General features: G+C 39.3%; 1 protein-coding gene across 1 annotated transcript in view; it reads left to right on the top strand.

The window, feature by feature from the left end:
* The window catches only part of myo1d (myosin 1D), a 142907-nt gene that overhangs the window by 63678 nt on the left and 52131 nt on the right, over positions 1-27098 (top strand). Inside the window, exons 12-16 of the mRNA XM_015962652.3 lie at positions 9090-9160; positions 12166-12240; positions 13333-13465; positions 14014-14180; positions 17348-17555. Coding sequence (XP_015818138.3) covers positions 9090-9160; positions 12166-12240; positions 13333-13465; positions 14014-14180; positions 17348-17555 — 654 coding nt within the window. The remainder of the gene's footprint in view (positions 1-9089; positions 9161-12165; positions 12241-13332; positions 13466-14013; positions 14181-17347; positions 17556-27098) is intronic.

The following is a 27098-nucleotide window of genomic DNA, read 5'->3' as shown; positions in this document are numbered from 1 at the left end:
TGGCTAACAGGACTACAGGAAAAGTGGTGATGGGGATGTGCAGGAGGGTGGCTGGGGAGCTGCAGATTAAGGTGGAGGTCTGTTTTACTGGCAGTGTTACAATAAAATCTGCATTAAACTGTCATCTAGAATCAGAGCCAACCAACTAGATGAGTTTTCTTTTTTACTTTTCCTTTTTTCAGTTTTTAGGTCATATATTATTGATAAATACTGATAAGTTAATGAACTAGTTTTAATTATTACATGAAACACAATTGGATAAAATAAGCAATCCTAAATGGTGCACTATAATGAATAGATTAGTATATGAAACCAAGTGCACATTTTAAGCCTTGATGCAACAGTTGAAAAGCAAATACAATAAATTTTATGGGCACATGCTGCTAAAATGAAAACAAAAATGTGTATGTATATATATATATATATATATATATATATATATATATATATATATATATGCACACAAGAAAAACACTGGCACCTTTACTGGTGTCTCTGCTGTGATTTGGATCCAGTCTGATGTCAAGATGGTTGTCACAGTGCTGCTTGTGTGTGTGTGTGTGTGTGTGTGTGTGTGTGTGTGTGTGTGTGTGTGTGTGTGTGTGTGTGTGTGTGTGTGTGTTAGAGTGTGACTGATTGTTTTGGATGAGGGGTTGTGTGACCTCCAGCTGATGCAGTCTGTCTGTTCGCTATAGCATCTGTTTGTCTACCTGCTCAGTTTTTAAAAAATATCTAAACTTTAAATAAATAAACTGTATTAACTTTTAAAATGTTTATTGTGAATTTCCTGTAGTAGACAGATGTCAGAACATGCAGGATGCAGTACAAACTATATGTGATGTTCCTTTCTGTTGTCTATTTTACCCACGCAGACTGAGCTTGTCATTGCTGTCAGAAAGAGTACACTTTTGTGTTTCAGCTACAGAATCACTTGTCTACATTGTTCTCCTCCCAGCTTTTGTGCTATGTCAAAAGGTGTTTATGTAGACCTCCTTTCTTTACATTTCTTTACAAACGACTGGGTTTTCTTCTGATTGGTTAAACTTGTCCTGATAAGTAGTTTTTAAAACTTTCAGCACCAATCCTATTTATTTATTTATTTATTTGTTTGTTTATTTATTTATTTATTTATTTATTGATCTATCTCAAACCATTGAAAAACATCAAATTGCATATGCACTCCTCCATATTCTTGTTGCATAAAAAATTTAAAAATGTGGAATACGATTAACAAATGCTGTTGAAGAAAACAATACAAAACATACAATAACATAAAACCGTTTGAGAGGGAACTGGAAGAAGAAAAAGCTTATCTAGTCCAGCCCCAATTCAGTTAATAAATCACATTTGCTCACATTAGCAAATTTGAAAGAAAAAAACAAACTTTTTCTTTATTCAGGTCATTCTATCTTCACCTTGCTACATAAAAATACAGTTACAAAACAATTGTTCACATGAATCTACAGAAAAAGGAAAAGAAAACCAATAAACAACAAAAATAAAATATTCCATTTGCTACCAATTACCATTTTTATCACTTACTATTTATGTATGAGTCAATTATAAGTCGTTTATACAACATTTTAAATGATCTAATGTTTTTACATAATTTTAAAGTCACATCAAGTTTGTTCCACAGTTTGATACCACACACAGATACACACATTACTTTTCATAGTTGTTCGGTATAATGGAAAAATGACGTTTTTAACGCATCTCAATTCATGACCTTCTTCATGAGTGTTAAACATCCTTTGCAAATTACCCGGTAGTACACCCATCATGGCCCTATACGGTACTCGGACAGTTTTAAATTGAATTAAGTCAAAAAATTTGAGTAATCTGGAATTATAGAATAATGGAGTTGTATGATCTCTATATCCAGAATTAGTAATTATCCTTACCACTCTTTTTTGGAGAACACAAATCTGTAATAAATTAGATTCATAAGTATTACCCCATACTTTGACACAATATGATAAGTATGGTAGAATCATTGTACGATAAAGTATGTGTAGTGCTTTTTGTGGTAGAGAATACCTTGTTTTATTTATTATCCCAATGCTTCTGGCTAATTTAGAACACACATATTCTATGTATGGCTTCCAACAGAGCTTATGATCAATCAATATCCCCAAAAACCTAATTTCATACACTCTTTCAATGGCTATTTCATTAACAGTCAAATAGATTTCTTTACTACTTCTTTTATGTCCAAATAACATAAACTTTGTTTTGCTGACATTTAACGACAGTTTGTTTTTATCAAACCAATTCTTAAGCTTACTCAATTCTTTCTGGACCTTTTGTACAAGTTGCTGTATATCTTCTGCTGAACACAAAATATTTGTATCATCAGCAAACACAATAAATTTAAATAAATTTGATGCTGTGTAGATATCATTTATATGTAAAAGAAATAACTTAGGGCCGAGTACCGACCCTTGCAGAACTCCACAGTGAACTTCGAGACAGCTAGACTTGTGATAACCCAACTGGACATACTGAGCTCTGTTACTCAAATAACGTTTTAGCCAATTAAGAGCTGTCTCCCTTATACCATACATCTCCATTTTTGATATAAGTATTTTGTGATCGACTGTATCAAAGGCTTTCTTCAAATCAATAAAAATTCCCAGAACATATTTTTTCTGATCAAGCGTTGTGGATATGTCTTCAACCAATTCCATTAGAGCTTGTGCGGTAGATCTACCTGATCTGAAACCATACTGGCAGTCCAATAAAATGCCTTTTTTTTTTTCGACAAATTTTGCCAGCTTGCCATTGCAAATTTTTTTCAATATCTTTGAAAACTGAGGTAACAAGGAGACCGGTCTGTAGTTTGTAAATTGATGCTTATTGCCAGACTTGTAAAAATGAACCACCTTAGCCACCTTCATTTTATTTGGGAATTTTCCTGTTTTAAATGTTAAATTATATATATATACGTGAGTGGTTCGACAATACAATCAATAGTTTGTTTAACTAAAAACATATCTATGTCATCTCCATCTAATGAAAATTTAGTTTTACATGCTCTGACATTTACAAGAATATCCTTTTGAGTCACTTCTTCAAGTAATAATGAATCCGCCACACCGTCCCTGTCACCATAACCATTGGTTTTAGAGTCCACATCACTATTTATTTTGTCAGCCAACTTTGGACATCCTCATTGATCTATTGCCCCATTTTCCCTTATTAGGGAATTAACTATATAGACTAAATAATATGAAAACACTTTACACTGTAACAGTTGCAGGGGTGCACATTCTTGTTTCTCCAAATTCTGCGTTGGAATACTTTGAGGATCAAACTGGGATGGTGAGATATCTTGTTGGTGTTCTGAAAGATTCAACCTGTTAGGCAATTCATTATGGTGATTAGGTCATCACTTGGTTCATTGTGAGAAACCATTTATTTAACCTGTTTTAGAAAATAATCAGTCACTCAGAGTTTGTCATGCAGGCTGAATGTGAAAGTCTCCTACACCATCTCCTGCATTAGCTTCTGATAGAAAATAGACAGTCCAGAAAATGATAAATGACCCGCACTTGTATAGCACCTCTCAGAGTAAGGACTCCAAAGCGCTTTACACTACAGTGTATCATTCATCCATTCACACACACGTTCACACACTGGTGATGATGAGCTATGATGTAGCCACAGCTGCCCTGGGGCGCACTGACCGAGGCGAGGGTGCCGAGCACAGGCGCCACCGGTCCCTCCGACCACCACCAGCAGGCAAGGTGGGTTAAGTGTCTTGCCCAAGGACACAACAGCAGAATTCTCTGTCAAGAGCCGGGATTGAACCTACAACCTTCCGATTACTGGACAACCCGCTCAACCTGTTGAGCTACTGCTGCCCAAGAAGAGAAAAAAAAAATAAGAAAAAGAAAAGCCTGACAGATCTACGTCACACGGTCAGCATGGACTTTCCTATCTTGGCTCGTGATGGGGAAGGCTGTTTTTTAAGATACAGCAGAGAATGCCTCGACTAGTAGAAACTGTTAGCATTAGCTACATTACCACACGGCAGAACTCCTCCAGGCCTGTGTTTTTGTGGAGATAAAACATCAACATTGCAAAGCAAACAGTCAGTGGTAGAGTTGCGTTACTATAGGCCAATCAGAGGTTAGATGTCCAAATAATGGAAAACAAGACTTCAAATCCTGTTGTCTGAAGCTACTTTCTCCTCCAGCTTAATTCTGTGCCCTCAAAAAAAATTGAAAAAGGCACAACTTACATGACATAATTCCTACTAGTTCATTGCAAATGCAGTAAAAGAGTAAAGTTAACTTTTAAAGGTTTGGTTCACTCATTTAATCAATACACTTGCAATGGTCTCTAGTAGGAATGAATGCCTTGAAACTCATACTCTGTGGTAAAAAAGCTCCAGTGCGCCTCTTCGAGGAACTAGAAGTGACCCACATCAGAGATCTTCAGACGACATGATTTGGAATCTTATTCCCTGATATTTGGACATCTGGCCTCTAATTGTATCCTAGAGTTTCACCGTCTATTTTCTATCAGAAGCTAATGCAGGAGATGTGAGTGATCGATTATAATCAGAAATAATAATAAAATAAAAAAAGATCAGTGATCCGCACCATTAATAGGAAGTAACATGTCTTAAATGTATATTTATTCAACAATTCTTCAATTATTCAAAAGTCACTGTTCCTCTCTTGAAAACATCAGCATTCCAGTTTGACAGAAAAAAAATAGGATTTTCTAAACTGTTCAATACTCAGACGTTTGTCTGCGTGTAATGAATCCATTAGATCTGAGTGGTGGATCCAACCAGAGCGAGAGCACTTAAAAATCAGACTCAACAAAGATGAAAACCGCTGAACAACAGCATCTACCTTTGTCTGATGATGACAGACTTTCATCATCATAACAATAGCTCTACGGTTTAATTACTTTGTGTCATTCACACATTTATCATCATTGTTGACTCACTAATGGCAGTGTAGCGCTTCAGAAAGTGTCGGGGAGGTAAATAGACTTTTGATTTCCATAAGGAATTTCACTTGGAGCTATCAAAGATTTACTTTCAGGTCCCTGCTGGTTTTGATTAGGACCTTGGGCCTGAATCCGGATTAATTGATTGATTTAGCTCTTTAAAATGTTTGAGTCTCTTATGGTGTTTGCAGTATTTCCTCTCATACAGGACTGTCACTCCTTTCACTAGGTGTGTGTATCGGTCAGCATTTGTGTGTCTGAGAGCACCAAGCACATCAGTGAGTCATTCAGCTCTTTCAGAAAGAAACAGAACATACTGTGTTGGCTGGTTAGACAGAAATAACCTCTAGTCGGAAGCCAGTGTGGCTGTAAAATATGCTTATTTTGGGGCTTGTTCCCTGTCTGGTTTTCCCAATTACAGATGCGGACACTTAACCACTGAAGTTCCCTTTCATGCTGTTTATCTGTTATTCCTTCATTTCTGCCACAATTTCAGATTATTGTAACAAAAAAATATTGATATGTCAAAAAATTAGATTGTCAGACAGTAACTGAATTGACATCCTTCAAAAGTTTTTCCGTAAAGTTTCTACTTTTACTTATGAGGGTCTTAAATTACTGACAGGGTCTGTTAACTCTTAGATTCAATCAATGAGTCATGCCTTAATTATCTGTTCATTTTAGTTCATTTGCTCTTATATGCTAATCACTTCTTCCTCACAGCACACACACACACACACACACACACACACACACACACACACACACACACACACACACACACACACACACACACACACACACACACACACACGTCATTTCCAGCTCATCATGGTGAAGATACATACTCATCAGAAGCTGCTTCAATGCCAAAGGAATCCTTTCTGCTGCTTCTCACTCTAACCCATCCTCATACAGACATCAGTATCACCACCATCTTTCCTTTTATTTTAGCTTAGGGTGTCTCATTTTATCACATCATGGAAAATCCTCTCCCTCCTCTTCTTCCTCAGTGTTCATCTCAATGTCTCTGTTACTCTGTGTTTGAATTTCGGTCCTCACACTGGTGCACAATCCTCTTCTTCCTCTCGCTCTTCCCTGTAAGACTTAATCAAACCTGACAGTCTTTAGCGTTTTCTGCACCAGTGCCTTAGCTGTAACTGTAGCACTAACAGCTCTACAAATCATTCAGAGTACTCGGTTTAACTTTCACGGCTCAACTTGGAGGGAGTTATGATCAAAAGACTACTGATGAATCTGGACAGTTTGTTTTATCAGAAATTCAATACAATTTTTCATGAGATCGGAAGAAGCTTTATCCAACAATTATGGGAAGTGAAGACAAAACGGCAAAGTGGAGACGATCTTTAAGTGTTGGGTGTAGCCAACGTTTACTAGGGAAACCAGAATCAGCTCTGAGGTGGTGGTTTTATTAATCACATAAACTACAGTTTCTGATTTAAACTCTGTTCTTAAAACGGTTCAAGATTTTCAATTTGTTGTAAAATCCATTCATGCCTACTTGGGGCCTTAAAGTTAAGTCAGGCTCTTAATCAAAGGCCAAGGTTCACTGAAAAAGAAAATTTTTACTTGTTATTTTTGTTTAACATGCAGGTTCTGCATTAGCCATTGATAGAAAATAGACGGTGAAATGCACAAATCAGAAAAGCAAGTGACATTTGCACGTCAGATCAGAAATTAGAATTTGGGGACTCTCCCATCTTGGCTCGCAATGGGGAAGGCTGTTGTTGATTTAGCGACCAGGAGAGAGCAGAGCATGTCTCAGTTAGTAGGAACTAACACTAGCTAGCATTGAATACTCCACAACATGGCAAAACTCCTCCAGGCTTGAGCTATTTGTGGGGATAAATTATCAATGCTGCAAAACAAATGGAGTAGGTGGTACAGTCACGTTGCTGTTGGCCAGTCAGAGGCAAGATGTCTGAATATGAAGAAATCTAAATCCTGCCGTGTTCTGCTTCCCTTTCCTCTGGCTATTGCCTACTTTCTGAAACAGCAGTGTGAGCACATTTTCCCCCACAGAGATTATTTCACAAAGTATTCATACTGGAATCAACTGCAACTGTCTTGAGTAAACAAGTGAACTTAGTCTTTAAAAATAAGGTTTTATGATTAGCACAGCTCATGAGTGAAACCAGTGCAACAGCAAACCAAAGAGACAAAGATTCATACAAGTTTCAGTTTTAAATATAAAATCTAAAATGATCTCTTGCACAGGCTTCAGAGTTGTGCAGTGGTTAGCGCTGTTGCCTTGCAGCAAGAAGGTCCTGGCTTCACACCCCAGCCTGGGGTCTTTCTGCAAAGAGATTACATGTTCTCCCTGTGCACGCGTGGGTTCTCTCCGGGTACGTCGGCTTCCTCCCACAGTTCAAAAACACAACTGTCAGGTTAATTGGTCTGTCTAAATTGTCCTTCGGTGTGAGTGTGTCGCCGGTTGTTTGTCCTGTGTGTGTCTGTGTTGCCCTGCGATTGAGAGCACTGTCATGATAAAAGTTCCAATTATTGAGGACTTGTCAGTGTTTTTGTCTAAGGCGTGTATATTTGGGGCATTAGAAGTCTTATTTTTCCTCTAGATTAAAGCCACAATGTCATAGTAATAGTAATAGTATATTAATCAGTTACTTTTTACTTAGAATCAGAACAATGACTTTTACTCCTTAAGAAGAAAATGTATTTTGAAAACAAAGTCTGGACTGATTACTTATTTTTGTAATCTGAGTACATAATCCCGATTTATGTAATTCACCTCTCCTTGTCAGCCGTATGGGCTAATCACCTCTATTAAAGCCAGTCAGTTAGGGCTGCTCGATTATGGCAAAAATAATAATCACGATTATGATGACTGAAATTGAGATCACGATTATTTAGGACGATTTTTCAATTTATGTTGATTTTATTTGTTTTTATTCAGTCATAAAACTGCTCAGGGCACAATCAGGACAAAAATAAGAAACAAGATGATCACTAAAATAACTCCTGATTCCCAGTATAAAAAGACCAATATACTTATAGCTCATAGTCTATGACCCAAGGGCTATAGACCTTGGTTTAACTCATTTAAGTCTAACCAGTACAGACCCAAATACCAATATCTTGCAAATACTGACAGCAAGAATTATACAGTGGCATTTATAACAAATAAATGCAAATAAATTGATGTTCACAAAATGTTGCGTAACATTTACTGAGTCGTGTCAAGGTGCTGTAGGAGCGTGCACTAGCACCGTGTCCTCAGAGAGATTAGTTATTAATTATCAGCGTGAGGAACTTATTTCTACCTTATTTATAAACTATTTATTTACAAGTCCATCAGTTAATGTAATAATTGTCCCAACCACAGCTGCACCCCCCACCCCCCAACCCGGTCTCACAGCAATCGGGGCAAGCTGCACGTGTGTTTAGCACGCTGCACGCGCACATTTAGCTGTTTTTAGTGGCTCAGGAGTCCGCAGGTGCGGTGTGTGTGTCACTCACTCTGGTTACTCCAACAGGGAGCCGGCTCCGAGAGCTGTTTCTTTAGCGACCGACACATCACTGCATCATTCCCTTTCCTAATGTCCTGAAGAACGGTCCGGAGCGCAGGCGGAGTGTTTAGCTAACTTGCAGGAAATGTCGACGACAGTTATCCAGAAAGTAGCTAAGGGTTACCAGAGATGTTTCTGAGATGTTCGCCAGGTACTTTTAGGATTAAAAAGTCAAGAAGGGGGTCTGAAAAGCTGCTAGAAATAGCGTCAAAGTCGCTAAGTTGGCAACACTGTGGAGGAGCGCTTCATTTGTAACTCAGGGCAGCGCAAGCGGGAGGAGCAAATAATCGGCTTGTTTTGTTTTTTATAATCGTCCAAAACTCAGATCGTAATCGTGATTAAAATTCGATTAATTGAGCAGCCCTACAGTCAGTCACTTTTAATGGTCCAGGTTTTTAGGAGCCTGTCGAGTGCTGATCAACACTTGAGTAGGGTGTAATGGACATGGATCTATATGATGTGATGTAACACGGTTTATTTCAGGTAAATGCTGAATGTTTTCTTTGCCCAAACGCTCTGACCTTTAAATAACTGATTCTTTGTGTAATTTTGTTCTCTCGTCATGTCTCTCCACAGCTCTCACCGACTGACAAGAGTTTGGAGTTTGACAGAGACTTTCGCATCAGGCACTATGCAGGCGATGTGGCGTAAGTATCCGAGTTTGATTTATTCTGGAAAAGCTTTTACTGATGATTCATCCTCTTTTCCACACTTTTACATAATCATGCCTCAGAGCTGCAGAGACGAACCACAGTGGTGTACTTTCAGAACTGACCGAGGTCTCTTAAGGAACACCACTTATACAGAGTTTTTAATTCGAATTTAACCGCATGTTCTCTTTATAAACTGGTTTGATAGAAACATTAAATCCTCTGAAATGTGTAATATATTTTTTGTTTTTCTTATTTATTTTTGCAGACGTGAGATCAATATAATTTCTATCAGCAAAGATAACTGTGTGTGTTTTACTTTAGTCTGCAGGAACACACGCTCTTCTTGTTTATGAACGGTAATTTTATGTGAAACTGAAATGGAATGTTATTATTTAGATTTTGTTAACTGAGTTTGTAGAAAGATTTTAGAGCCTTCTAGGCTTCTACAGCCCCCCCAAGGTGCTTCACAACACAATCAGTCGTTCATCCATTCACATGCTGGTGGGGTTGAGCTACAATTTAGCCACAGCTGCACTGGGACGCACTGACAAGGACACAACAGCAGCATTCTCTTCTGGGAGATGGTATCGATCCTACAACCCTTGGGTTACTGGACAACTCGCTCTACCTGCTGAGCTACTTCTGTCATTTAATGCAGGAATCATGACTCTGAGCTTTCGTGATTCAGAAAACTCCTTTTTTTTAATGTTATCATTGTTTCTTCTGAGGCTCCACCATGATAAACACGTTACTGAATGCTAACCTAGCACATGGAATAAAGCGTGACTTTGTGAGACTTTAGGACAGGAGAGGCTGGAGTTATGAACTTGGTATCCTGCTCACAAGGAGTGGAGGGCGCAGGGACATCATTAACCCTGTAAAGGGTCATTTTAGCACTGACTCAAGATATAAGGTACTGACGCAAGTAAATTATTTTTAAAATATGAAAAAGTTGCATAGTATGCCTTAAAATTTTGGGATGTTTGATATTATTGGTCTACCATTAATATGGGCCGATATCGGCTATTGGTGCAACGGATCAAAAAACTCATGGTTCGGATCGAATCAGTTTTCAGTCCGAATAGGAGTTTTCATTGGCTCCACAAAACGAAAATAAGACAAATGGCTTTGTTCTCCTTTTTTTTGTAGAACACTTCATGCAATATTTTCATGCTCAATTTGTAACTTTCTGTAAAAATAAGAGTTATAGAGATCCGATAGCAGACTAAATAATAAAACAGCTTACCGATGGGGGCTCACTCCCTGCTTGTCCTGGTTTCACCTCATAACCTCACTTTTGTGAAGTGCTGTTTATTTTTCTTTCCTCTTTTACAGATTTGTCCACACCAATATTCAGGTCCCACCATGTTAATGTAATAATTGTCCCAGGCATTTTGCATGTGCCTTTCACAACGATAGGATGCACGTGTGAGTGGCGCTGCACCATCAGACAGGAGGCACGCACGTGTTTATTTTTCCTGCATTGTCGTGTTTTACAGGGAAACCAACTTGCTCCCATAAACAGTTTCAACAATGCAGGTGGTTTTTCAAGCTCCTCTCCTCCTCCTCCTCCATGACCACCGCTGTGTTTTTCTCGTTTGGATTGAACAGCGGGTGCCTCGGCCCTTCACGTGACCGATCTGCAAATCATGTGTGCTCAGAACCATAGAGAGAGATCTGTGTGGATCATGGATCAATGATGATCCGTTACGCCCTAATGCATTACAATTTAATTTAAGTATCAGTTTTCAGTCTTTTAATGACACAACTTTAACATACTACACATATTATACATCAGACTCTTCAGCTACTTCTCCTCTTTTTCTCAAAATGTCAAAATAGGACAGATCTAAGGTAGTTTCTGTGATATATTTCTGTTTATTTGGCACAACTTGTGTAGTAGAAATTTGCCCTGTGTAGTGACGGTACGCTGGACTCACATCACATAGCTGTATCGCTAGACTGCTAACAAACGACTAAAACAAAAAGGAGAATCATCACTCAAGGCGTGTTTTAATTTTCTGAAGATCTTTATAAATGTTTTATCACCATAGCTGCAATTTACAGAAAAACTACATTACTCAGTTATACACACATCTTAGCATCACGGTGATGGAGAAAGAGACTCAGCTGCTGTTGGAGACAAACTAAATGTGTAACTTTTCCTAATACCATTGTAGATTGAAGTAGTTGTTATTTTGTGAAGAAAGTGTTTACAATTTAAGCCTGCATGATGGGATAAATGTGATGTTGGTAACCTAGAATGTTTCAGTTTTGCAGTCTTTATGAAAGGGGGACAACATATATCGGTATCGGAAATTAACTCTGACGATATTTGTTAAATAGGAAATCTGAAAATGTGGACCAATCTAGATTTGTGTGAATTATAAATAACCACAGCAGCCAAGATGATCTTTACCCAGAAAGCTCCTCTAGACTCTGAACTATAAACTAGCATTAACAGTTCTACACCACAGATCTGAATACTTAAATGACATCTTTGTTGTACGATGCACCCCCTCTTAAACCGCCATCACCACTTTCTAATCCCCAAAGCTCCTGGACATGATTCAAGTGATTAAATCACACGCGCTAAGTCCTCAGAAAGAGCTCTCATAGAAATGTGTTGAGCCCATTTGTAAAGGCTAAGTGTCTGCCACCTGGGGGAGAGCTCAGGCGGGGGTGCAGGACTTGATTGATCCCCGAGCCACACTTAGACCAGGCAGGAGGCTGAGAGCTCCACACATCTCACAGCGTAGATTATAACAGCTTTGATATTTATAGCAGCTCCATCTCTAACACAATACTTCATCTTTAAATGCACATTAACAAGAGGATCCGCTGTCAGAGAGCAGATGAATACGATTCTTTTTATCATGGAGACCTAAGGAAACTGTTTCTGTAGTTATGATGAAGCTGTTAAAGGAACAGGAAGCAGCACAGTGTGTACGAACATCAACGTGTGTGTATGTGTGTTTACCTGCGTCTTTCTTTCACAGGTACTCCGTGGTGGGCTTTATTGATAAGAACAAAGACACGCTGTTCCAGGATTTTAAGAGACTCTTGTACAACAGGTGACACGCATTTTCAAACACCTCCCCTTCCTTCAAACATCTATTTTGTTTGTTAGAATCCTTCTTAAAGTTTCAACCATTAGAGGTCAAATAGTCTCTGCTCAGCTTTGCTCCGTAACAATAAAATAGAATAGAATACTATGTAAATCCGAAATTGCACAAGTATTGAACACATACGGAGTATAGCATTGATGGTATTGTGTACCAGGATAATGCCAGTACCAGTTAAACTGAGGAGTTATACACTCTTACTGCAGAGGGGATGAATGACCTATGGTAGGCTCTGTTTTACACCTGGGATGTCTCAGTCTGCCACTGAAGGAGCTGTCCATCTAGTGCTTAGAAAATACCATGCGATATGGTGCTTTTCCTAAAATCAAATCTATTACATGAATTCATATATGTGATTCAACTGTTCGATCTTCATCTTATAATAATGAGGTGAACAAAAATAATTTAAAAACAAACTATTTTCTACATTTGTTTTAAAGTACTGTTTCCAGGGTAGCAGCAGGTCCTTAAAAAGTCTTAAACAGCCTGAAATTCAGTTTTATGAAGTTCTTGAATCCAGAGTCCAAAGCTCTTAAAAATACCACAGACCCAATAGACAAGATTTACTTCATTAGGACATCTATAAAGAAATTGCATATTTTTAATTGGTGTTTTTCATTTTTTCATGAGACTGGCATGAGTGGAACTACCACCATTCAATTGAGTGTGTGAATGGGGAGGGCTATTTTCAGGAATGCACATGAGCCACTTTTGCTAATGGGTGCGTGAGCCATGGGGAAGTGCAGGTTTCGTGATTCTGCATTGTTTTCTGGAAAATAAATGCATTTTCATCCTCTGCAGTGCAGTTATCTTGATATTTGTGTTATTCTTTAGCACGCTCATTTCCAATAAAGGTTTGGACAGAACTATGGGTCACATAGCTTTATTGTTAAGATTTTAATTTTGATCCAAATGGTCATCAAAATAGTCTTAAAGGTCTTAAAATGGTCTTCTTTAAACCAGCAGGTGCCCCGTGTTTAGTGTGTTTGTGTCTCACAGTCTCGTAGAGGATTTATTTTGTTGTTTTTCCTGTCTTCTCAGTTCCAACCCAGTCCTGAAGGGGATGTGGCCTGAGGGTAAACTCCGCATCACTGAGGTCACCAAACGGCCGCTGACAGCAGCAACACTTTTCAAAAACTCCATGATCTTACTGGTGGAGAACCTTGCCAGCAAGGTGAGGAGTTGGGATTATTCAAACCACTTCATAAATAAATAACCCAAAACAAGATGGTGGATAATCCGACTAAAGCCATGGGCATAATGCATTCTTGGAAAAATAATTATAAAAGGGATGGCGAGATCTCAGTCAACAAATTATGTAATTGAGATAATCTGTGTTGGTTGGTCTGTTTATGTTAAACAGCTCATATTTTACTCTTGTTATTAATAACTGGTTTGACCTACATCTGTGTCTTAAGAGGAGGCAGAAATGTCCTTAAGACTGATTTGAACCTGTTGCTGATAATAAACAGCTCTTAAGAAAATGTTAGATAACAGAAGTTTACTTAGAAGCAGCAAATATTCGGGTACAACTTTAAACCACCTGTCTGGAACAGTGCAGGTCACCAAATAACCAAACCAAACTAACTTTAAAGACATCTCAGGTTTATCTGAGTCTTGTTTGTTTCCTGTTGCTGGGTTGTTCTCTGGAAGAGTTGTTTTTGCACCTGACTGGTGAATGTGTTCTGTTAGGTCGTGATTGTGCTCTGTTTGAATTTGTAGGAACCCTACTATGTGCGTTGCATCAAGCCCAATGATGTTAAGTCCCCTCTGCTGTTCGAGCACGAGCGCTGCCGCCATCAGGTGGAGTACCTCGGGTTGCTGGAGAATGTCAGAGTGCGTCGAGCCGGCTTCGCCTACAGGCAGACATATCCTCGCTTTCTACAGAGGTATGACACAAAACTATTATCAAAAAAGCTGCTTTATTTCTCCATTTAGCCGCGATTTACCCTCGTCTCATTGTAAATGTTGTTGCCAACACCTCCTGAAATTGTCTCACGCTTTTCACACACAGAAACTAAGTTGAGGCAAGTTCCTTGTGTTCACGGGGATTCTGTTTAGATTCACTTTTATTCAGAGTTTTAGAAACACAAGAGCAATGTTCTGAGACTCACAAGCAAAATGAGCATCCTCGCAAATGACTCACAACCTTTTGGAAAGTTGACTTTTGTGGCTCAATGAGATTCTGACTTTGAGGCTTATATTTCTGTGTCCTGACCTCTTCACCTGACATGCAATCTCCTGCAGCTCATCATTTAGGACTCCGATATAGCCTGTCATTATTTTCCCGCAACCATAATATTTAGTGTTTTGGTTAAGAAGCCCATTTAAATGCCCAGGTTTGATTGTAATTGCTGGAGAGATGCGGATGAAAACATATTATGTGTTGATGAATGAGCCCAGCACAAGTAAATGACCTGCGTTAATAGCTCATGTTTTATTCATATAGTAGCTCAAACTCTCATCATTAAAAACATGTTTACATCCCAATTAGCACTAATTTGTTTGTGAGTGTGAGTGGCAATTAGGGATCTCTTAGATTAATTGTATATAGGGTTGTCACAGTGTGAAAATTTAACCTCACGGTTATTGTGACCAATATTATCACGGTTTTCGGTATTATCGCAGTATTTTTTTTAAATGTGTTACATTTTCAGACAACTAAATAAACCCTGTATATCAGGAAAATATTGTCCTCAGTTTGTGTCAAAATTTTGCCTAAAATTTGTTATTTTGTAATTATGTTGTTTATTTGTTAACATTTTTCCCCTTTAGTCTTTAAAATACCAATATTTGCCCATAACTTATTTTTTGTCTGTTTTTCATCATTTAAAAATATTAGATCAGATGATACTCAGTACTCAAGTAGCCTTCGAATCAGATACTTTTATACCTTTACTTGAGTAATAAACCCTGTATCAGCAAAATATTGTCCTCAGTTTGTGTCCTTCCAGTGAGCTTTGCAGATTTGGGAAAATGTCATCAGGCAGTAATCATTGTTAAATTCATAATTATTCTTTGAGAGAGACCAACTATTATCTGCCCCTGGGAGCCCCGTAATGCATAGCGTCATTTCAATATGGGGGTGTCCGCGACACGGGTTATATGCAGGTAGCGGGCGCTGCGGCTGCTTTATATAGAGACTCGTTGCATTCTCCCTCAACCCAAATCCTCGGATCACGCATTTTAGCTAAAACACTAACGTTAACTTCCCTTATGTTGACTGTAGAGTTGTGGGTGATGGTCATGCAGATGTGTCATGAGATTTGAAGCGTTGCTGCCTTTCACAGACACTTTTTCTGCACGTGCTGCAAACAGGATAGCCGTCTTCTATCAACTGTCCCTCGGCATTCTTCAAATATCCAAAAAATGTCCATACTTCCGACTTTGTCTTCTTTGAGGGATAATAAATGTCCTGAGCGCTGCCGTCTCCTCCTTTGGCCATTATTTCAGCTTTAGCTTCAAGAAAGTTTTGGTTGTAAACAACAAAGTGCGTATGTGCCGCCGGCAACTTCAGCAGATGATACGGTGGCTGGTAAGGGTCACCGCACCTACACTGCAGCCACGGAAATCCACCGAGATAATATAGTTTTTTAAAAACAAGGCGGTCATTATTATTGTCAACCTTTTTACCGGTTTACCGCTACGCTGGTTACCGTGACAACCCCGCTCTAGAAAACAAATATTGCTAACAAAGACCACTTTAATACATGTTCATAATAGTCACTTCTCATATATGATCAAATATGGTCGTAGATGGGGATCAATGATAGTTAGAAAACAGCTAAAGGTGTCAAAAATAAAATCAATTAAAGAGATTATGTTTAGCTTTTACCGTTAATCTCTAAGAAAATCCATCTACATCTTGTTTAAAATTAATTAAATGATGCCCATTTGTTGAAAAATATTGGAGGCTTCTTAACAAATAACCATAAAAATCTGGTCTAAAACGCATGGGAGCGGGTCTAAATCTCTGAGCGACGCCATATTAGACGCCATGTTTCCTTCTACGGGAGCTCGTGAGGACAAAATACATTTACTGATTTGTAACAAACAGTTACAAAACTTTCACCATTCATAAATGATGTTTTACACATTTACCTCTTCACTCGTTGCAACTGATGAAAGGGAGTCTGATGTGTTTAGGATTTTGCTGGAGGTTGTGTTCCCAGGGATTTTTGACCCTAATGGCCATCTGTTGTTAAGGTTTTAAGCCTGATATATACTTCTCCGTCAGCTCTGCCAGGGAGAGACGCACACGCATTGACATAGACGTTTTGCCTTCGGACTTCTCCGTTTGCTGGGTAATGTTGCAAAGCATTTCCCCGTCAGAAACGGAGAGGGTAGCTCTTTTCTGGGGTATCCTGCTACCATTGGTCATGTATTCGGTCCACGATAGTGCACTTATTTTTGCATTTATACTGTGTTTTTGTATTCCACATACTTTTCAACAAAGACACATTTGTCCCTCATTCTTCTCCACTTCTCTATATGCACACCACCTCTAAACCCATGTTTCCTGTCATTTCCATCCACAAATAAAATGCTGGCTGCAGGTATATATACTCCTTCAGTCATGGGTAGATAAACGTTTAAGGTTTAGATTCAGTTTCTGACTCGTTTTTCCTCATCAGCCATCTTCAAGATTGTTTTTCTAAAGCAACTTGAACTTTTGTCAAACCATTTAGATTAAAAAAACAGTCAAACATAAATAAATCATCACATCAATCTATTTAAGGTGTGACAGCTCTAAATTTAAATGTTCAGCTTACTGATGCTTCATGGCTATTAGTATACCTGAATTATTCTAAGCCCTTCATATAGTTTCATATAAATCTTAGCATTTTAGGGTAAAAATGGGTCCGTTTTTTCAAAATGAACTATAATGTCTGTACGATCACAGATATATATTTTCACTCAGTATCAAACATTAGACTATATACCACCCAACTATCGCAGAACTGGCACTTTTGTAACTAAATACTGACATCATGTTCTACAGTTTTCCAAGATTAGGCAAATTAAATATTTATGCAGCCACTTTTTCCTTCCTCAGATACAAGATGATCTCAGAGTTTACATGGCCTAACCATGACCTGCCATCAGACAAAGAGGCTGTAAAGAAACTCCTACAGGGCTGCAGGTTTGATCACGATGTGGCGTATGGCAAAACAAAAGTCTTCATTCGAACACCGCGTACGCTCTTCAGCTTGGAGGAGCAGCGAGCAGAGATGGTCCAGAGAATCATCCTCTTCCTGCAAAAGGTAAAAATGAGAACATGTCAAGTTATTTCATGAACTTTAATGCAAATGTGAATGCTAGAACCTTGATTAAACTTAAACATATATACAGAGAAAAAACTCTTATTCCAATTCTTTACACTTTCCCAGAATTAATTTCTTGTATTTAAACTAATTAATTCAGATGATAATTGCAAACACCCGACCCGTCATTATAAAAGCGTCTGGCTGGCAGTGGTCAACAGCTGTCATCTGATTACAACCTTGAAACGAGATTATCAGCTTCCTCTGGTTTCAGAGTCATGCTCGCATTGGAATTCATCAGCCGTTGTTCTGCATCAGAATAACCTTTGAGACAAGAAAAGCCCTGAGTCTGCACAAAATTACCCAAGCACAGAGGCACTTAAAGAGCTGATATCATCTTGTATTAGCGGTGTTATTCCTGGTCTCTGAGGGCAAGTGCCTCCCTGCCTGTTTTAGCCCACACAGCTCCTCTAACTTTATGCTACAATTAGAATTAGACTTTTAAATGTCTCTCATTTAGCCACAGAAAACAGAATAGTGCAATAAAGGTGTTTAAGTAAGCTAAAAATGTGACTTTTAAATCTGAGAGACATATGTAACTGAGTTAGTCTAAGGAGCTTTGAAAGAAAAGCGTCTGGACTCCTTTGAGTTGCTTGAAGACGTTTCACCTCTCATCCGAGAGGCTTCTTCAGTTCTAAGGTCAAATGGTGGAGAGTCCCAGATTCAAACCCAGTGGGAGTTTCCCCCCGAAGAGGGAACAAAAGACCCCCTGATGATCTTCTACCAAGGTGTTTCGCGATGTTGTAGGTAACACCTTGGTAGAAGATCATCAGGGGGTCTTTTGTTCCCTCTTCGGGGGGAAACTCCCACTGGGTTTGAATCTGGGACTCTCCACCATTTGACCTTAGAACTGAAGAAGCCTCTCGGATGAGAGGTGAAACGTCTTCAAGCAACTCAAAGAAGTCCAGACGCTTTTCTTTCAAAGCTCCTTAGACTACAATGATCTGGATGACTGAGAACCTTCACAGACATGTAACTGAGTTAGATTTACAGTTTCTGAGTTTCACGTGCAGACTGAATGTGAAAAGTCTTCACCATTAGTCCCTGCATTAGCTTTAAAATAAAAAAAGATGTGGAAACACTTGGATCAGAACAAGCCACTCAGATCTACGTCACACTGAAACGTAGCATTCATGGACGCACCCATCTTTGCTCACGATCACGGTAGGCTGTTGTTGATTTAACAACCAGGAGAGATCGGAGCGTGTTTTGGCTAGTAGAAGCTAACCGTTAGCATTAGCAACTCCACAACATGACAGAACTCCTTCAGGCTTGTGTTATTCCTGGAGATAAAACATCAATGTTGTATATTTTTACCCATGATTGACAGGCGAATAGAGGCAGTGAATGAGCTGTTAGCCATTTTCTGCCCCCACTCCTTGTGCTAACTTTCTGAAACAGGAATGCCAGAGCTCTTTTTTCCCTCAGAAAACAACTCACAAGGCATTCATTCATACTAGAGACCTCAGAAGATTTTTTTAAATAAACAATTTTATAATTGATTAAATTTGTTTTTTTTTTTCAAGCTAATATTCATTTATTTTCAGTTCATTCGACCTTCATGAGGAAAACAATAAATGGTAAATGTAGATGGGTTTTTATAATAGTCACATTAAAATGAACTACATGTTGGTATTTTCACAGCATTAACCTGTTCAGAAAAAATTCCTTACTCTCAAAATAAAAAAGATTTTTAATATATCCAACAGTCTGCTGAACATGTTTTAAACGATCTGCTGTGAATATTGACTGCTGTAGGTGTCACTGAATTGTTAGTCTGCTCATGCATCACTGATTTAATGACACCTCCTTGAGGCGAGAAGATGCTGGTGTGATTATTCTGCCTTTGCTGACAGGCACCATTTCAGTTTTCAGGCTAAGAGGGAGATAGATGCAGGGATTGGGTTTGAAAATGCGGATTGAGATTCTGTCTGGTTTCAAATTCAGGCCTAACTGACCGGGTGCTTTAAAAAATGTCATTTCTGACTGACAGCTGTGCAGAAACGGCACCAGGTTGTCAACTGTGTGTGCGCACGTGTGTGTGTGTGTAAATCATCTGAAGAACCGTGTTCGACACCTGGGAGCCTGACATTCAGATATCCCCCCAACGTGTTGGCGGATTCCTCCACACTGAGCAGCTTTCATGTATGCCTCTCTAAAGCAAAGCCCTGGCATGAAAGACTTGTCCAAGGTGAACTATTTCTGTGGCAGAATGATTGGTGGACCTTTGTATTGATCCGTATGACCCTATGGGTGCTCCTTCCACCTCTCTCTCAGGAGAAATCCCATCTTGTATCTCGGTTGTAAGCCAGCTTTGATAACAGAAGGAAAACCCAGAGGAGCTGCAGCTTTTCCACCAAACAGACATCACAGCAGGTCTAAGGCAACAGATGAGTTAAAGCCAAGGATCCATGTTTACTCGTATATTCTCACCAAATCAAACCAGAGTGTGACAGCAGAAGTGACTCCTGTATCCACGGTGCTGTGATCCCAGCCTGAGTCTGAGCCACTGTGCCAAACAGTTGTCTTATCAGCACCTGGCACACCATCCCCCTCTATGCCAAGTCTGCCGGGTACGATCGAGGCTCAGACACACTCCCTGCCTCTCCATTTGCCTCACAGATGTATAATAATAACCCCCAGTTTGCCCCATCAAACAACACAATCTGTGACTCTGCATACACTTTAAGTGGCAGCTCATCGTGAAGTTGCCTGGCTGAATTGTGAGAACATGATGTTTCTCTGCTGCTCTCCCCTCGTTTTATCCCTTTAAATTACTATAATGTCTTTTCATTTGATGTGGGGGTGTAGTTGGAGGTAAGGAGGGGGGAGGAGCACCTCCATGACTATTTAATCCTCCGTTCATCAGTCCTTCTCTCATCCTAAAACACTTACCTCATCTTTCTACTCTTGTGCTCCGGACACATCTACAGGAAATTCTTGGTGCGTTACAGCTGATTGCTCTACATATGTGCAATCCTACTTTGACATCACAGAAAACAGCACCAAACCATCCAATCATTGCATCTTTAAGAATTATAGGAAACGAATCCTGCAGTTCAGCATAAATACAGACAATATAAATAATACATAAACTTCCCCCACCTTCTCTGTGTGTTACAAATGAATATTTCATAAATCCAAGCTCAGCCATCCACATCACAGTACCTGTCAGCGTTTGTCGGAGTGGGAATGTGATGAGAGGACCCCCCACCCCCCGAGTATTCTGAGACACAGTCATATTTGCTTTCCAAAGCCTTACATAGCCTGTGTGTAAAATGAGTTTTATCAGATGTGGAGAGTTTTGGGTCATCAGCTTTCACAGCAAACCCACGCTGGGTTTGTTCAGATGGGGGCTAAATGAAGAAACCTACAAGGGATGAAGACCTTTATTTTAGCATTTTTATTGTTTCCTAGAGGGTGAGTTGTGTCTAAAGGTGATGAATAGTGTGGAGCGAAACCCAACAGTGCTTCCTGACCCGTCCTCTGCTAAACCTCACCTGTAATCCCCTGATCCCTTCTGATCCAGCAAAGTGTTTCAGGAATCATTCAAGGCTTTCACGTTTACAAAACTCTTGGTAAAATATAGGTCGGATGTTCTAACCTGTTCAGTAATGTTCACTCTGCTAGATTTAGATGAAAAGAAATGTTTCTTATGCGTTCTTTGTTTTTGTTACCAAATATTCTGTTGGTTCTGTTTTGTCCAGCCTGGTAACATCGTTTTACTGTTTAACCAATCTTAAAGTCCAAATTGAAATAAAAGTCCTAGCATTCTTTGAACCATTGCATATTACCCTCTGCCTTCCATGCCAGAGTTTTAGTCCAAGGTTTAAAACTAAGAGAAAAAAATGTGTGATTTTAGGTGATATTGTAAAATCTTGTGCAATCTGGCAGCGCTCGGTTTGGTTCCATTTACAGTTATATCAACATACAGTGGTGTGAAAAACTATTTGCCGCCTTCCTGATTTCTTATTCTTTTGCATGTTTGTCACACAAAATGTTTCCGATCATCAAACACATTTAACCATTAGTCAAAGATAACCCAAGTAAACACTAAATGCAGTTTAAAAATGATGGTTTCTATTATTTAGGGAGAGAACAAAATCCAAGCCTACATTGCCCTGTGTGAAAAAGTAATTGCCCCTGAACCTAATAACTGGTTGGGCCTCCCTTAGCAGCAATAACTGCAATCAAGCATTTGCGATAACTTGCTACGAGTCTTTTACAGTGCTCTGGAGGAAGTTTGGCCCACTCATCTTTGCAGAGTTGTTGTAATTCAGCTTTATTTGAGGGCTTTCTATAGCATGAACAGTCTTTTTAAGGTCATGCCATAGCATCTCAATAGGATTCAGGTCAGGACTTTGACTAGGCCCCTCCAAAGTCTTCATTTTGTTGTTCTTCAGCCATTCAGAGGTGGATTTGCTGGTGTGTTTTGGGTCATTGTCCTGCTGCAGCACCCAAGATCGCTTCAGCTTTAGTTGACAAACAGATGGCTGGACATTTTCCTTCAGGATGTTTTGGTAGACAGTAGAATTCATGGTTCCATTTATCACAGCAAGCCTTCCAGTTCCTGAAGCAGCAAAACAACCCCAGACCATCACACTACCACCACCATATTTTACTGCTGGTATGATGTTCTTTGTCTGAAATGCTGTGTTACTTCTACACCAGATGTAACGGGGCATTTGCCTTCCAAAAAGTTCAACTTTTGTCTCATCAGTCCACAAGGTATTTTCCCAAAAGTCTTGGCAATCATTGAGATGTTTCTTAGCAAAACTGAGATGAGCCCTAATGTTCCTTTTTGCTTAACAGTGGTTTGCGTCTTGGAATTCTGAGTCTCTTTCTTATGGTGGAGTCGTGAACACTGACCTTAATTGAGGCGAGTGAGGCCTGCAGTTCTTTAGAAGTTGTCCTGGGGTCTTTTGGGACCTCTCGGATGAGTTGTCTCTGCGCTCTTGGGGTAATTTTGGTCGGCCGCCCACTCCTGGGAAGGTTCACCACTGTTCCAAGTTGTTGCCATTTGTGGATAATGGCTCTCACTGTGGTTCGCTGGAGTCCCAAAGCTTTAGAAATGGCTTTAAAGCCTTTACCAGACTGATAGATCTCAATTACTTTTGTTCTAATTTGTTCTTGAATTTCTATGGATCTTACCATGATGTCTAGCTTTTGAGGTGCTTTTGGTCTACTTCTCTGTGTCAGGCAGCTCATATTTAAGTGATTTCTTGATTGAGACAGGTGTGGCAGTAATCAGGCTTGGGGGTGGCTACAGAAATTGAACTCAGGTGTGAAACACCACAGTTGGGTTATTTTTTAACAAGGGGGCAATTACTTTTTCACACAGGGCAATGCAGGTTGGGATTTTGTTCTCTCCCTAAATAGTAAAAACCATCATTTCAAAACTGTATTTTGACTAATGGTTAAATGTGTTTGATGATCAGAAACATTTTGTGTGACAAACATGCAAAATAATAAGAAATCAGGAAGGGGGCAAATAGTTTTTCACACCTCTGTAGATAAACGACCAGTGAACGTCACACCTGCTAGCTTTGCTGCTTCTACATCTCTAAGCGGCCATTATATGTATTCTTATGCATCTGCTCTAACACAAGTTGTTTTTTAGATAAATAAAAATGTTCCGGGTTAAGGTGTTTTATGAACTTTGCATTTAGCTTCATGATTTTTAATTTTGGGGGTTTGTTTGTTTTTTAGGAATCCGTTTCTCCATGGCTGTTGCACCAGGTTTTGTTTTTCCTATTAGTGTGGAAAGATCTAAAAGTGCCTATTTGGCATTTGAGACATGTAGCTTTAGCTTTTCATTGCCTTTTTTGTAAATGGATGGATGGATAGGAAGGTAGACAGACAGACAGACATACACACTATTACAGACTCATGGTCCAGCTTACATTAAAACAGAAAAAAATATTGTAAAAAGGTACCATGTAAAACACATAAAGATAAACCTACATGTGTGTTAATCAGACAGCTGTACGAGTGTGTCTAAAGCTCAGACTGGTAGAGAATGGCTCAAAGTTTAATTTTTGACATCAATAAATACACTTTTAGATGCATTGAATCTACTGATGAATTTATGTATACAATTTCTCAAGACATCGTTTTGGGAGTTAACTTTCAAATGCCTTATTAAGTTAAATAAATAAACATATGCAGTACAGGCCAAAGGTTTGGACTCACCTTCTCATTCAATGTGTTGTCTCTATTTTCATGACCATTTACATTGGTAGATTCTCACTGAAGGCATCAAAACTATGAATGAACACATGTGGAGTTATGTACTTAACCAAAAAAGGTGAAATGACAGAAAACATGTTTTATTTTCTATTTTCTTCCAAATAACCACCCTTTGCTTTGATTACTGCTTTACACACTCTTGGCATTCTCTTGATGAGCTTCAAGAGGTAGTCACTTGAAATGGTTTTCCACCAGTCTTGAAGGACTACCTCTTGAATCAAGAGAATGCCAAAAGTGATAAATACTGTTAATGTAAATGTGTCCTAACCATTTTGACTAATTGTTATTTTAGGCTTCAACTGCTGACCATCAGCAATATCCCCCCCTCGATTTGGTCCCATTGAGCTGATTTGAGTTTTAAATAATGCCTCTTTTAACGAGATTGCACAGCTTCAAATCAGTATGAACATGTTTGTTTCACATCATTGGAGTGCATTAGCCCCGAGGTAAGAATCCAAACCGATGCAATGCTGGGAGACATGAATGGAGGGATGAGGAATCAACCTGATTATAGCGGCGTTAGTGGTGAGATTGCTGCTCACACGAGCCCCTTATTGATTTATGATAATGACTGCTGACCTGCGCTTCGGCCTGAGATTTCCATCTAACAGGAAATGGTGAGTGCACATTGCAGCCTCGCCATAGCCTGTCACACATTCTTGATTTTGTTCAGCTTCAGCCCAACATGTGCATCGAGGATTTCACTGGGCAAGCAGCTCAATGTCCCCTGAGGATGTGGAAACTCAGGCGTTCAGCTGCAGTCAAGTGTGTCAGTGGTTCAGTCTAGCTCATGGGTGTTTCCAAGCCAGAATTAATCATGTTGTTGTTTTTGTTGGCTGTCTCTGAAGGTTTTCGATTGGACCTTTACCCCAGTACTTCTAAAGAGCTAACGATCAGGTTCTGATTTTCTTCTGTTCATCTCACTAGAAGCATTTTACCTTTTACCAGCACAGGTAAACTTTTACCCAGTGTTCATTTCTCAGTCCCAAACACCAGTTGTCCAACCCAATTTGTTGCTACAAAAGAACAATGCCCAATCTGGATGTGATGATCTCATAAATCCAGGTCCCAGCAGCTCAGTGAGGACTGGCTCCATAACCATCAGATGGCTTTATTGGCCCGAAGCGTGAAGCAGCAGACCGTCAGGGGCCTTGTTATTGGCCTGATTTATCCACAATCCCCCAGAGTGTCATCTTCATCAACCAGCCGGCCTGCTACACGGTTTGAGTTGCAGAAAAGGGTTTGTGTCTTTATGGGGCCGAAAGTAGACCCCCACCCCCCCAACAGCAGTTTTCTAGCATGTCTCCACCTGTCACACACAGTAATGATGCTCCAAAGACCATCTAGTCCTTTAACGTCTTTTCCTATCTGATTTATTATTTTTTTATGGTCCTCTTTTTTTGCCTCTCACCTCCAACATCAGTCACATTGTAATTAATCATTTATGGTTTCAGTAAACAGAGCTGTTGATCTGGCATCAGCCTGGGCGCCATGTTGATGTCAGACAGCCAGCATCTTAACAGAGTCTGCACGGATGCTGCATGTTGTTCACTTTTTGTTGTGCTTTGGCTTGAAACTGTGAGTGTTTGTGTTTTATTGTATTTCCCAACACCCTCAACTCGGAACATAAAAACTGTAGCAGCAGAAAGAAAACCGACAATAGTCAGATTTATATGGGGGAGTGTTGCAAACATAAAAACATGCTTTAAAGTATGGTTGGACAATAATTCAATAACAATATATATTTATATCTATCCATAGACGTGTAGTTAAATAGAAGAACAGGTGAGCCGATATAAACTTTGAAAAAAAGTTTCCTTTCTTTTTTCATTTTAGCCTATCGGGTAGCTTAATACCAGAGTAGGGTTGTCACGGTATGAAAATTTAACCTCACGGTTATTGTGACCAAAATTATCACGGTTTTCGGTATTATCGCGGTATTTTTTAAACGGTGTTGCATATGTTCAGAAAGCATTGATAGTCCTGTTCTACACAAACTGAAATAGTTTTGAAAAGGTTTAACAGTGTTTATTAAACCTAAAATAACACAAGCCTTAGCAAAAGTGCAACTTTTCACAAGTAAAGGAACAAATAGCTTATTTTTCTGGAACATGTTACAGTAGTCAGTGCAGGTTTAAATGATACAAATCCAAACATTCGAAACATAAACAATATGTAAACAAATCAAATAAACACCACTTGTTTTCTCATATACTTGTTTTCTTCATTATCAAAATGAAAATCTAAAACTCCAGTCCACACTTGACTTGAGCACTGTACAAGTCAACCTTAAAAAATATGTATTTAAAATAAATAGCCACTTTAAACAAATTACTAAAATAACTACTACACTATGTAATCAAATCCAAATGTTCAAGTATAAATGGCATTGAATAAGTAAACAAATCAATGACAAGGAACTAATTGTATATTTCTCTTCATCATCAACAAATAAGATGCTTCATCCAGCAACAGGGTGTCTGTGACACGGTTTAAATGCTGTCAGAGGACGCTGCGGCTACAGTCTATAGTGACTCGTTGCATTCTCCGTCAACCAAAAGTCCTCGCGTCATGCATTTAAGCTAAAATGCTAATGTTAACTTACCTTGCACTGGCTGTAGAGACGTGGGTGATGGTCACGCAGATGTGCCATGAGATTCGAAGTGTTGCTGCCTTTTGCAGACACTTGTTTCCTGCACGTTCTGCAAACGGGATAGCCGTCTTCTATTAACTGTCCCTCAGCGTTTTTCAGAAATCCAAAATATGCCCATACTTCCCATTTAGTCTTCTTTGAGGGCTGATGGATGTCCTGGGCGCTGCCGTCTCCTCCTTCGGCCATTATTTCAGCTTCAAAGTTTTGGTGCCGTTGCAAACTAAAAAGTGCGTGTGGCGCCGCGGGAACTTCAGCTGAAGCGACGGTGGCTGGTAAGGGTCACCGCGCTGAAACCGCGGACACGGTAAACCCACCGAGATAATATAGTTTTTTAAAAACTGAACGGTTATTTTTATTGTCAACTTTTTTTACCGGGGTTTACCGCTATACCGGTTACCGTGACAACCCTATACCAGAGTCATCACTTACTCCCAACCAATCAAAAACACTGACCAAGGCATGCTCCATCACCAAGGCCTCCCCTCTCAAAACTAAACAGAAAGCACATGACTTAAAGTGTCGCTGCAAGGAGAGGTGAAGGAAATTGTACCACAAAAAGGTTTCAGGAGTTCACAAGCATG

The sequence above is a fragment of the Nothobranchius furzeri genome, chromosome 16 (genome assembly GCF_043380555.1).
Source record: "Nothobranchius furzeri strain GRZ-AD chromosome 16, NfurGRZ-RIMD1, whole genome shotgun sequence".
In the NCBI taxonomy this organism is placed as follows: Eukaryota; Metazoa; Chordata; class Actinopteri; order Cyprinodontiformes; family Nothobranchiidae; genus Nothobranchius; species Nothobranchius furzeri.
Note: the sequence above shows the minus strand (reverse complement) of the source record. Positions and strands in the feature narration are given on the sequence as shown.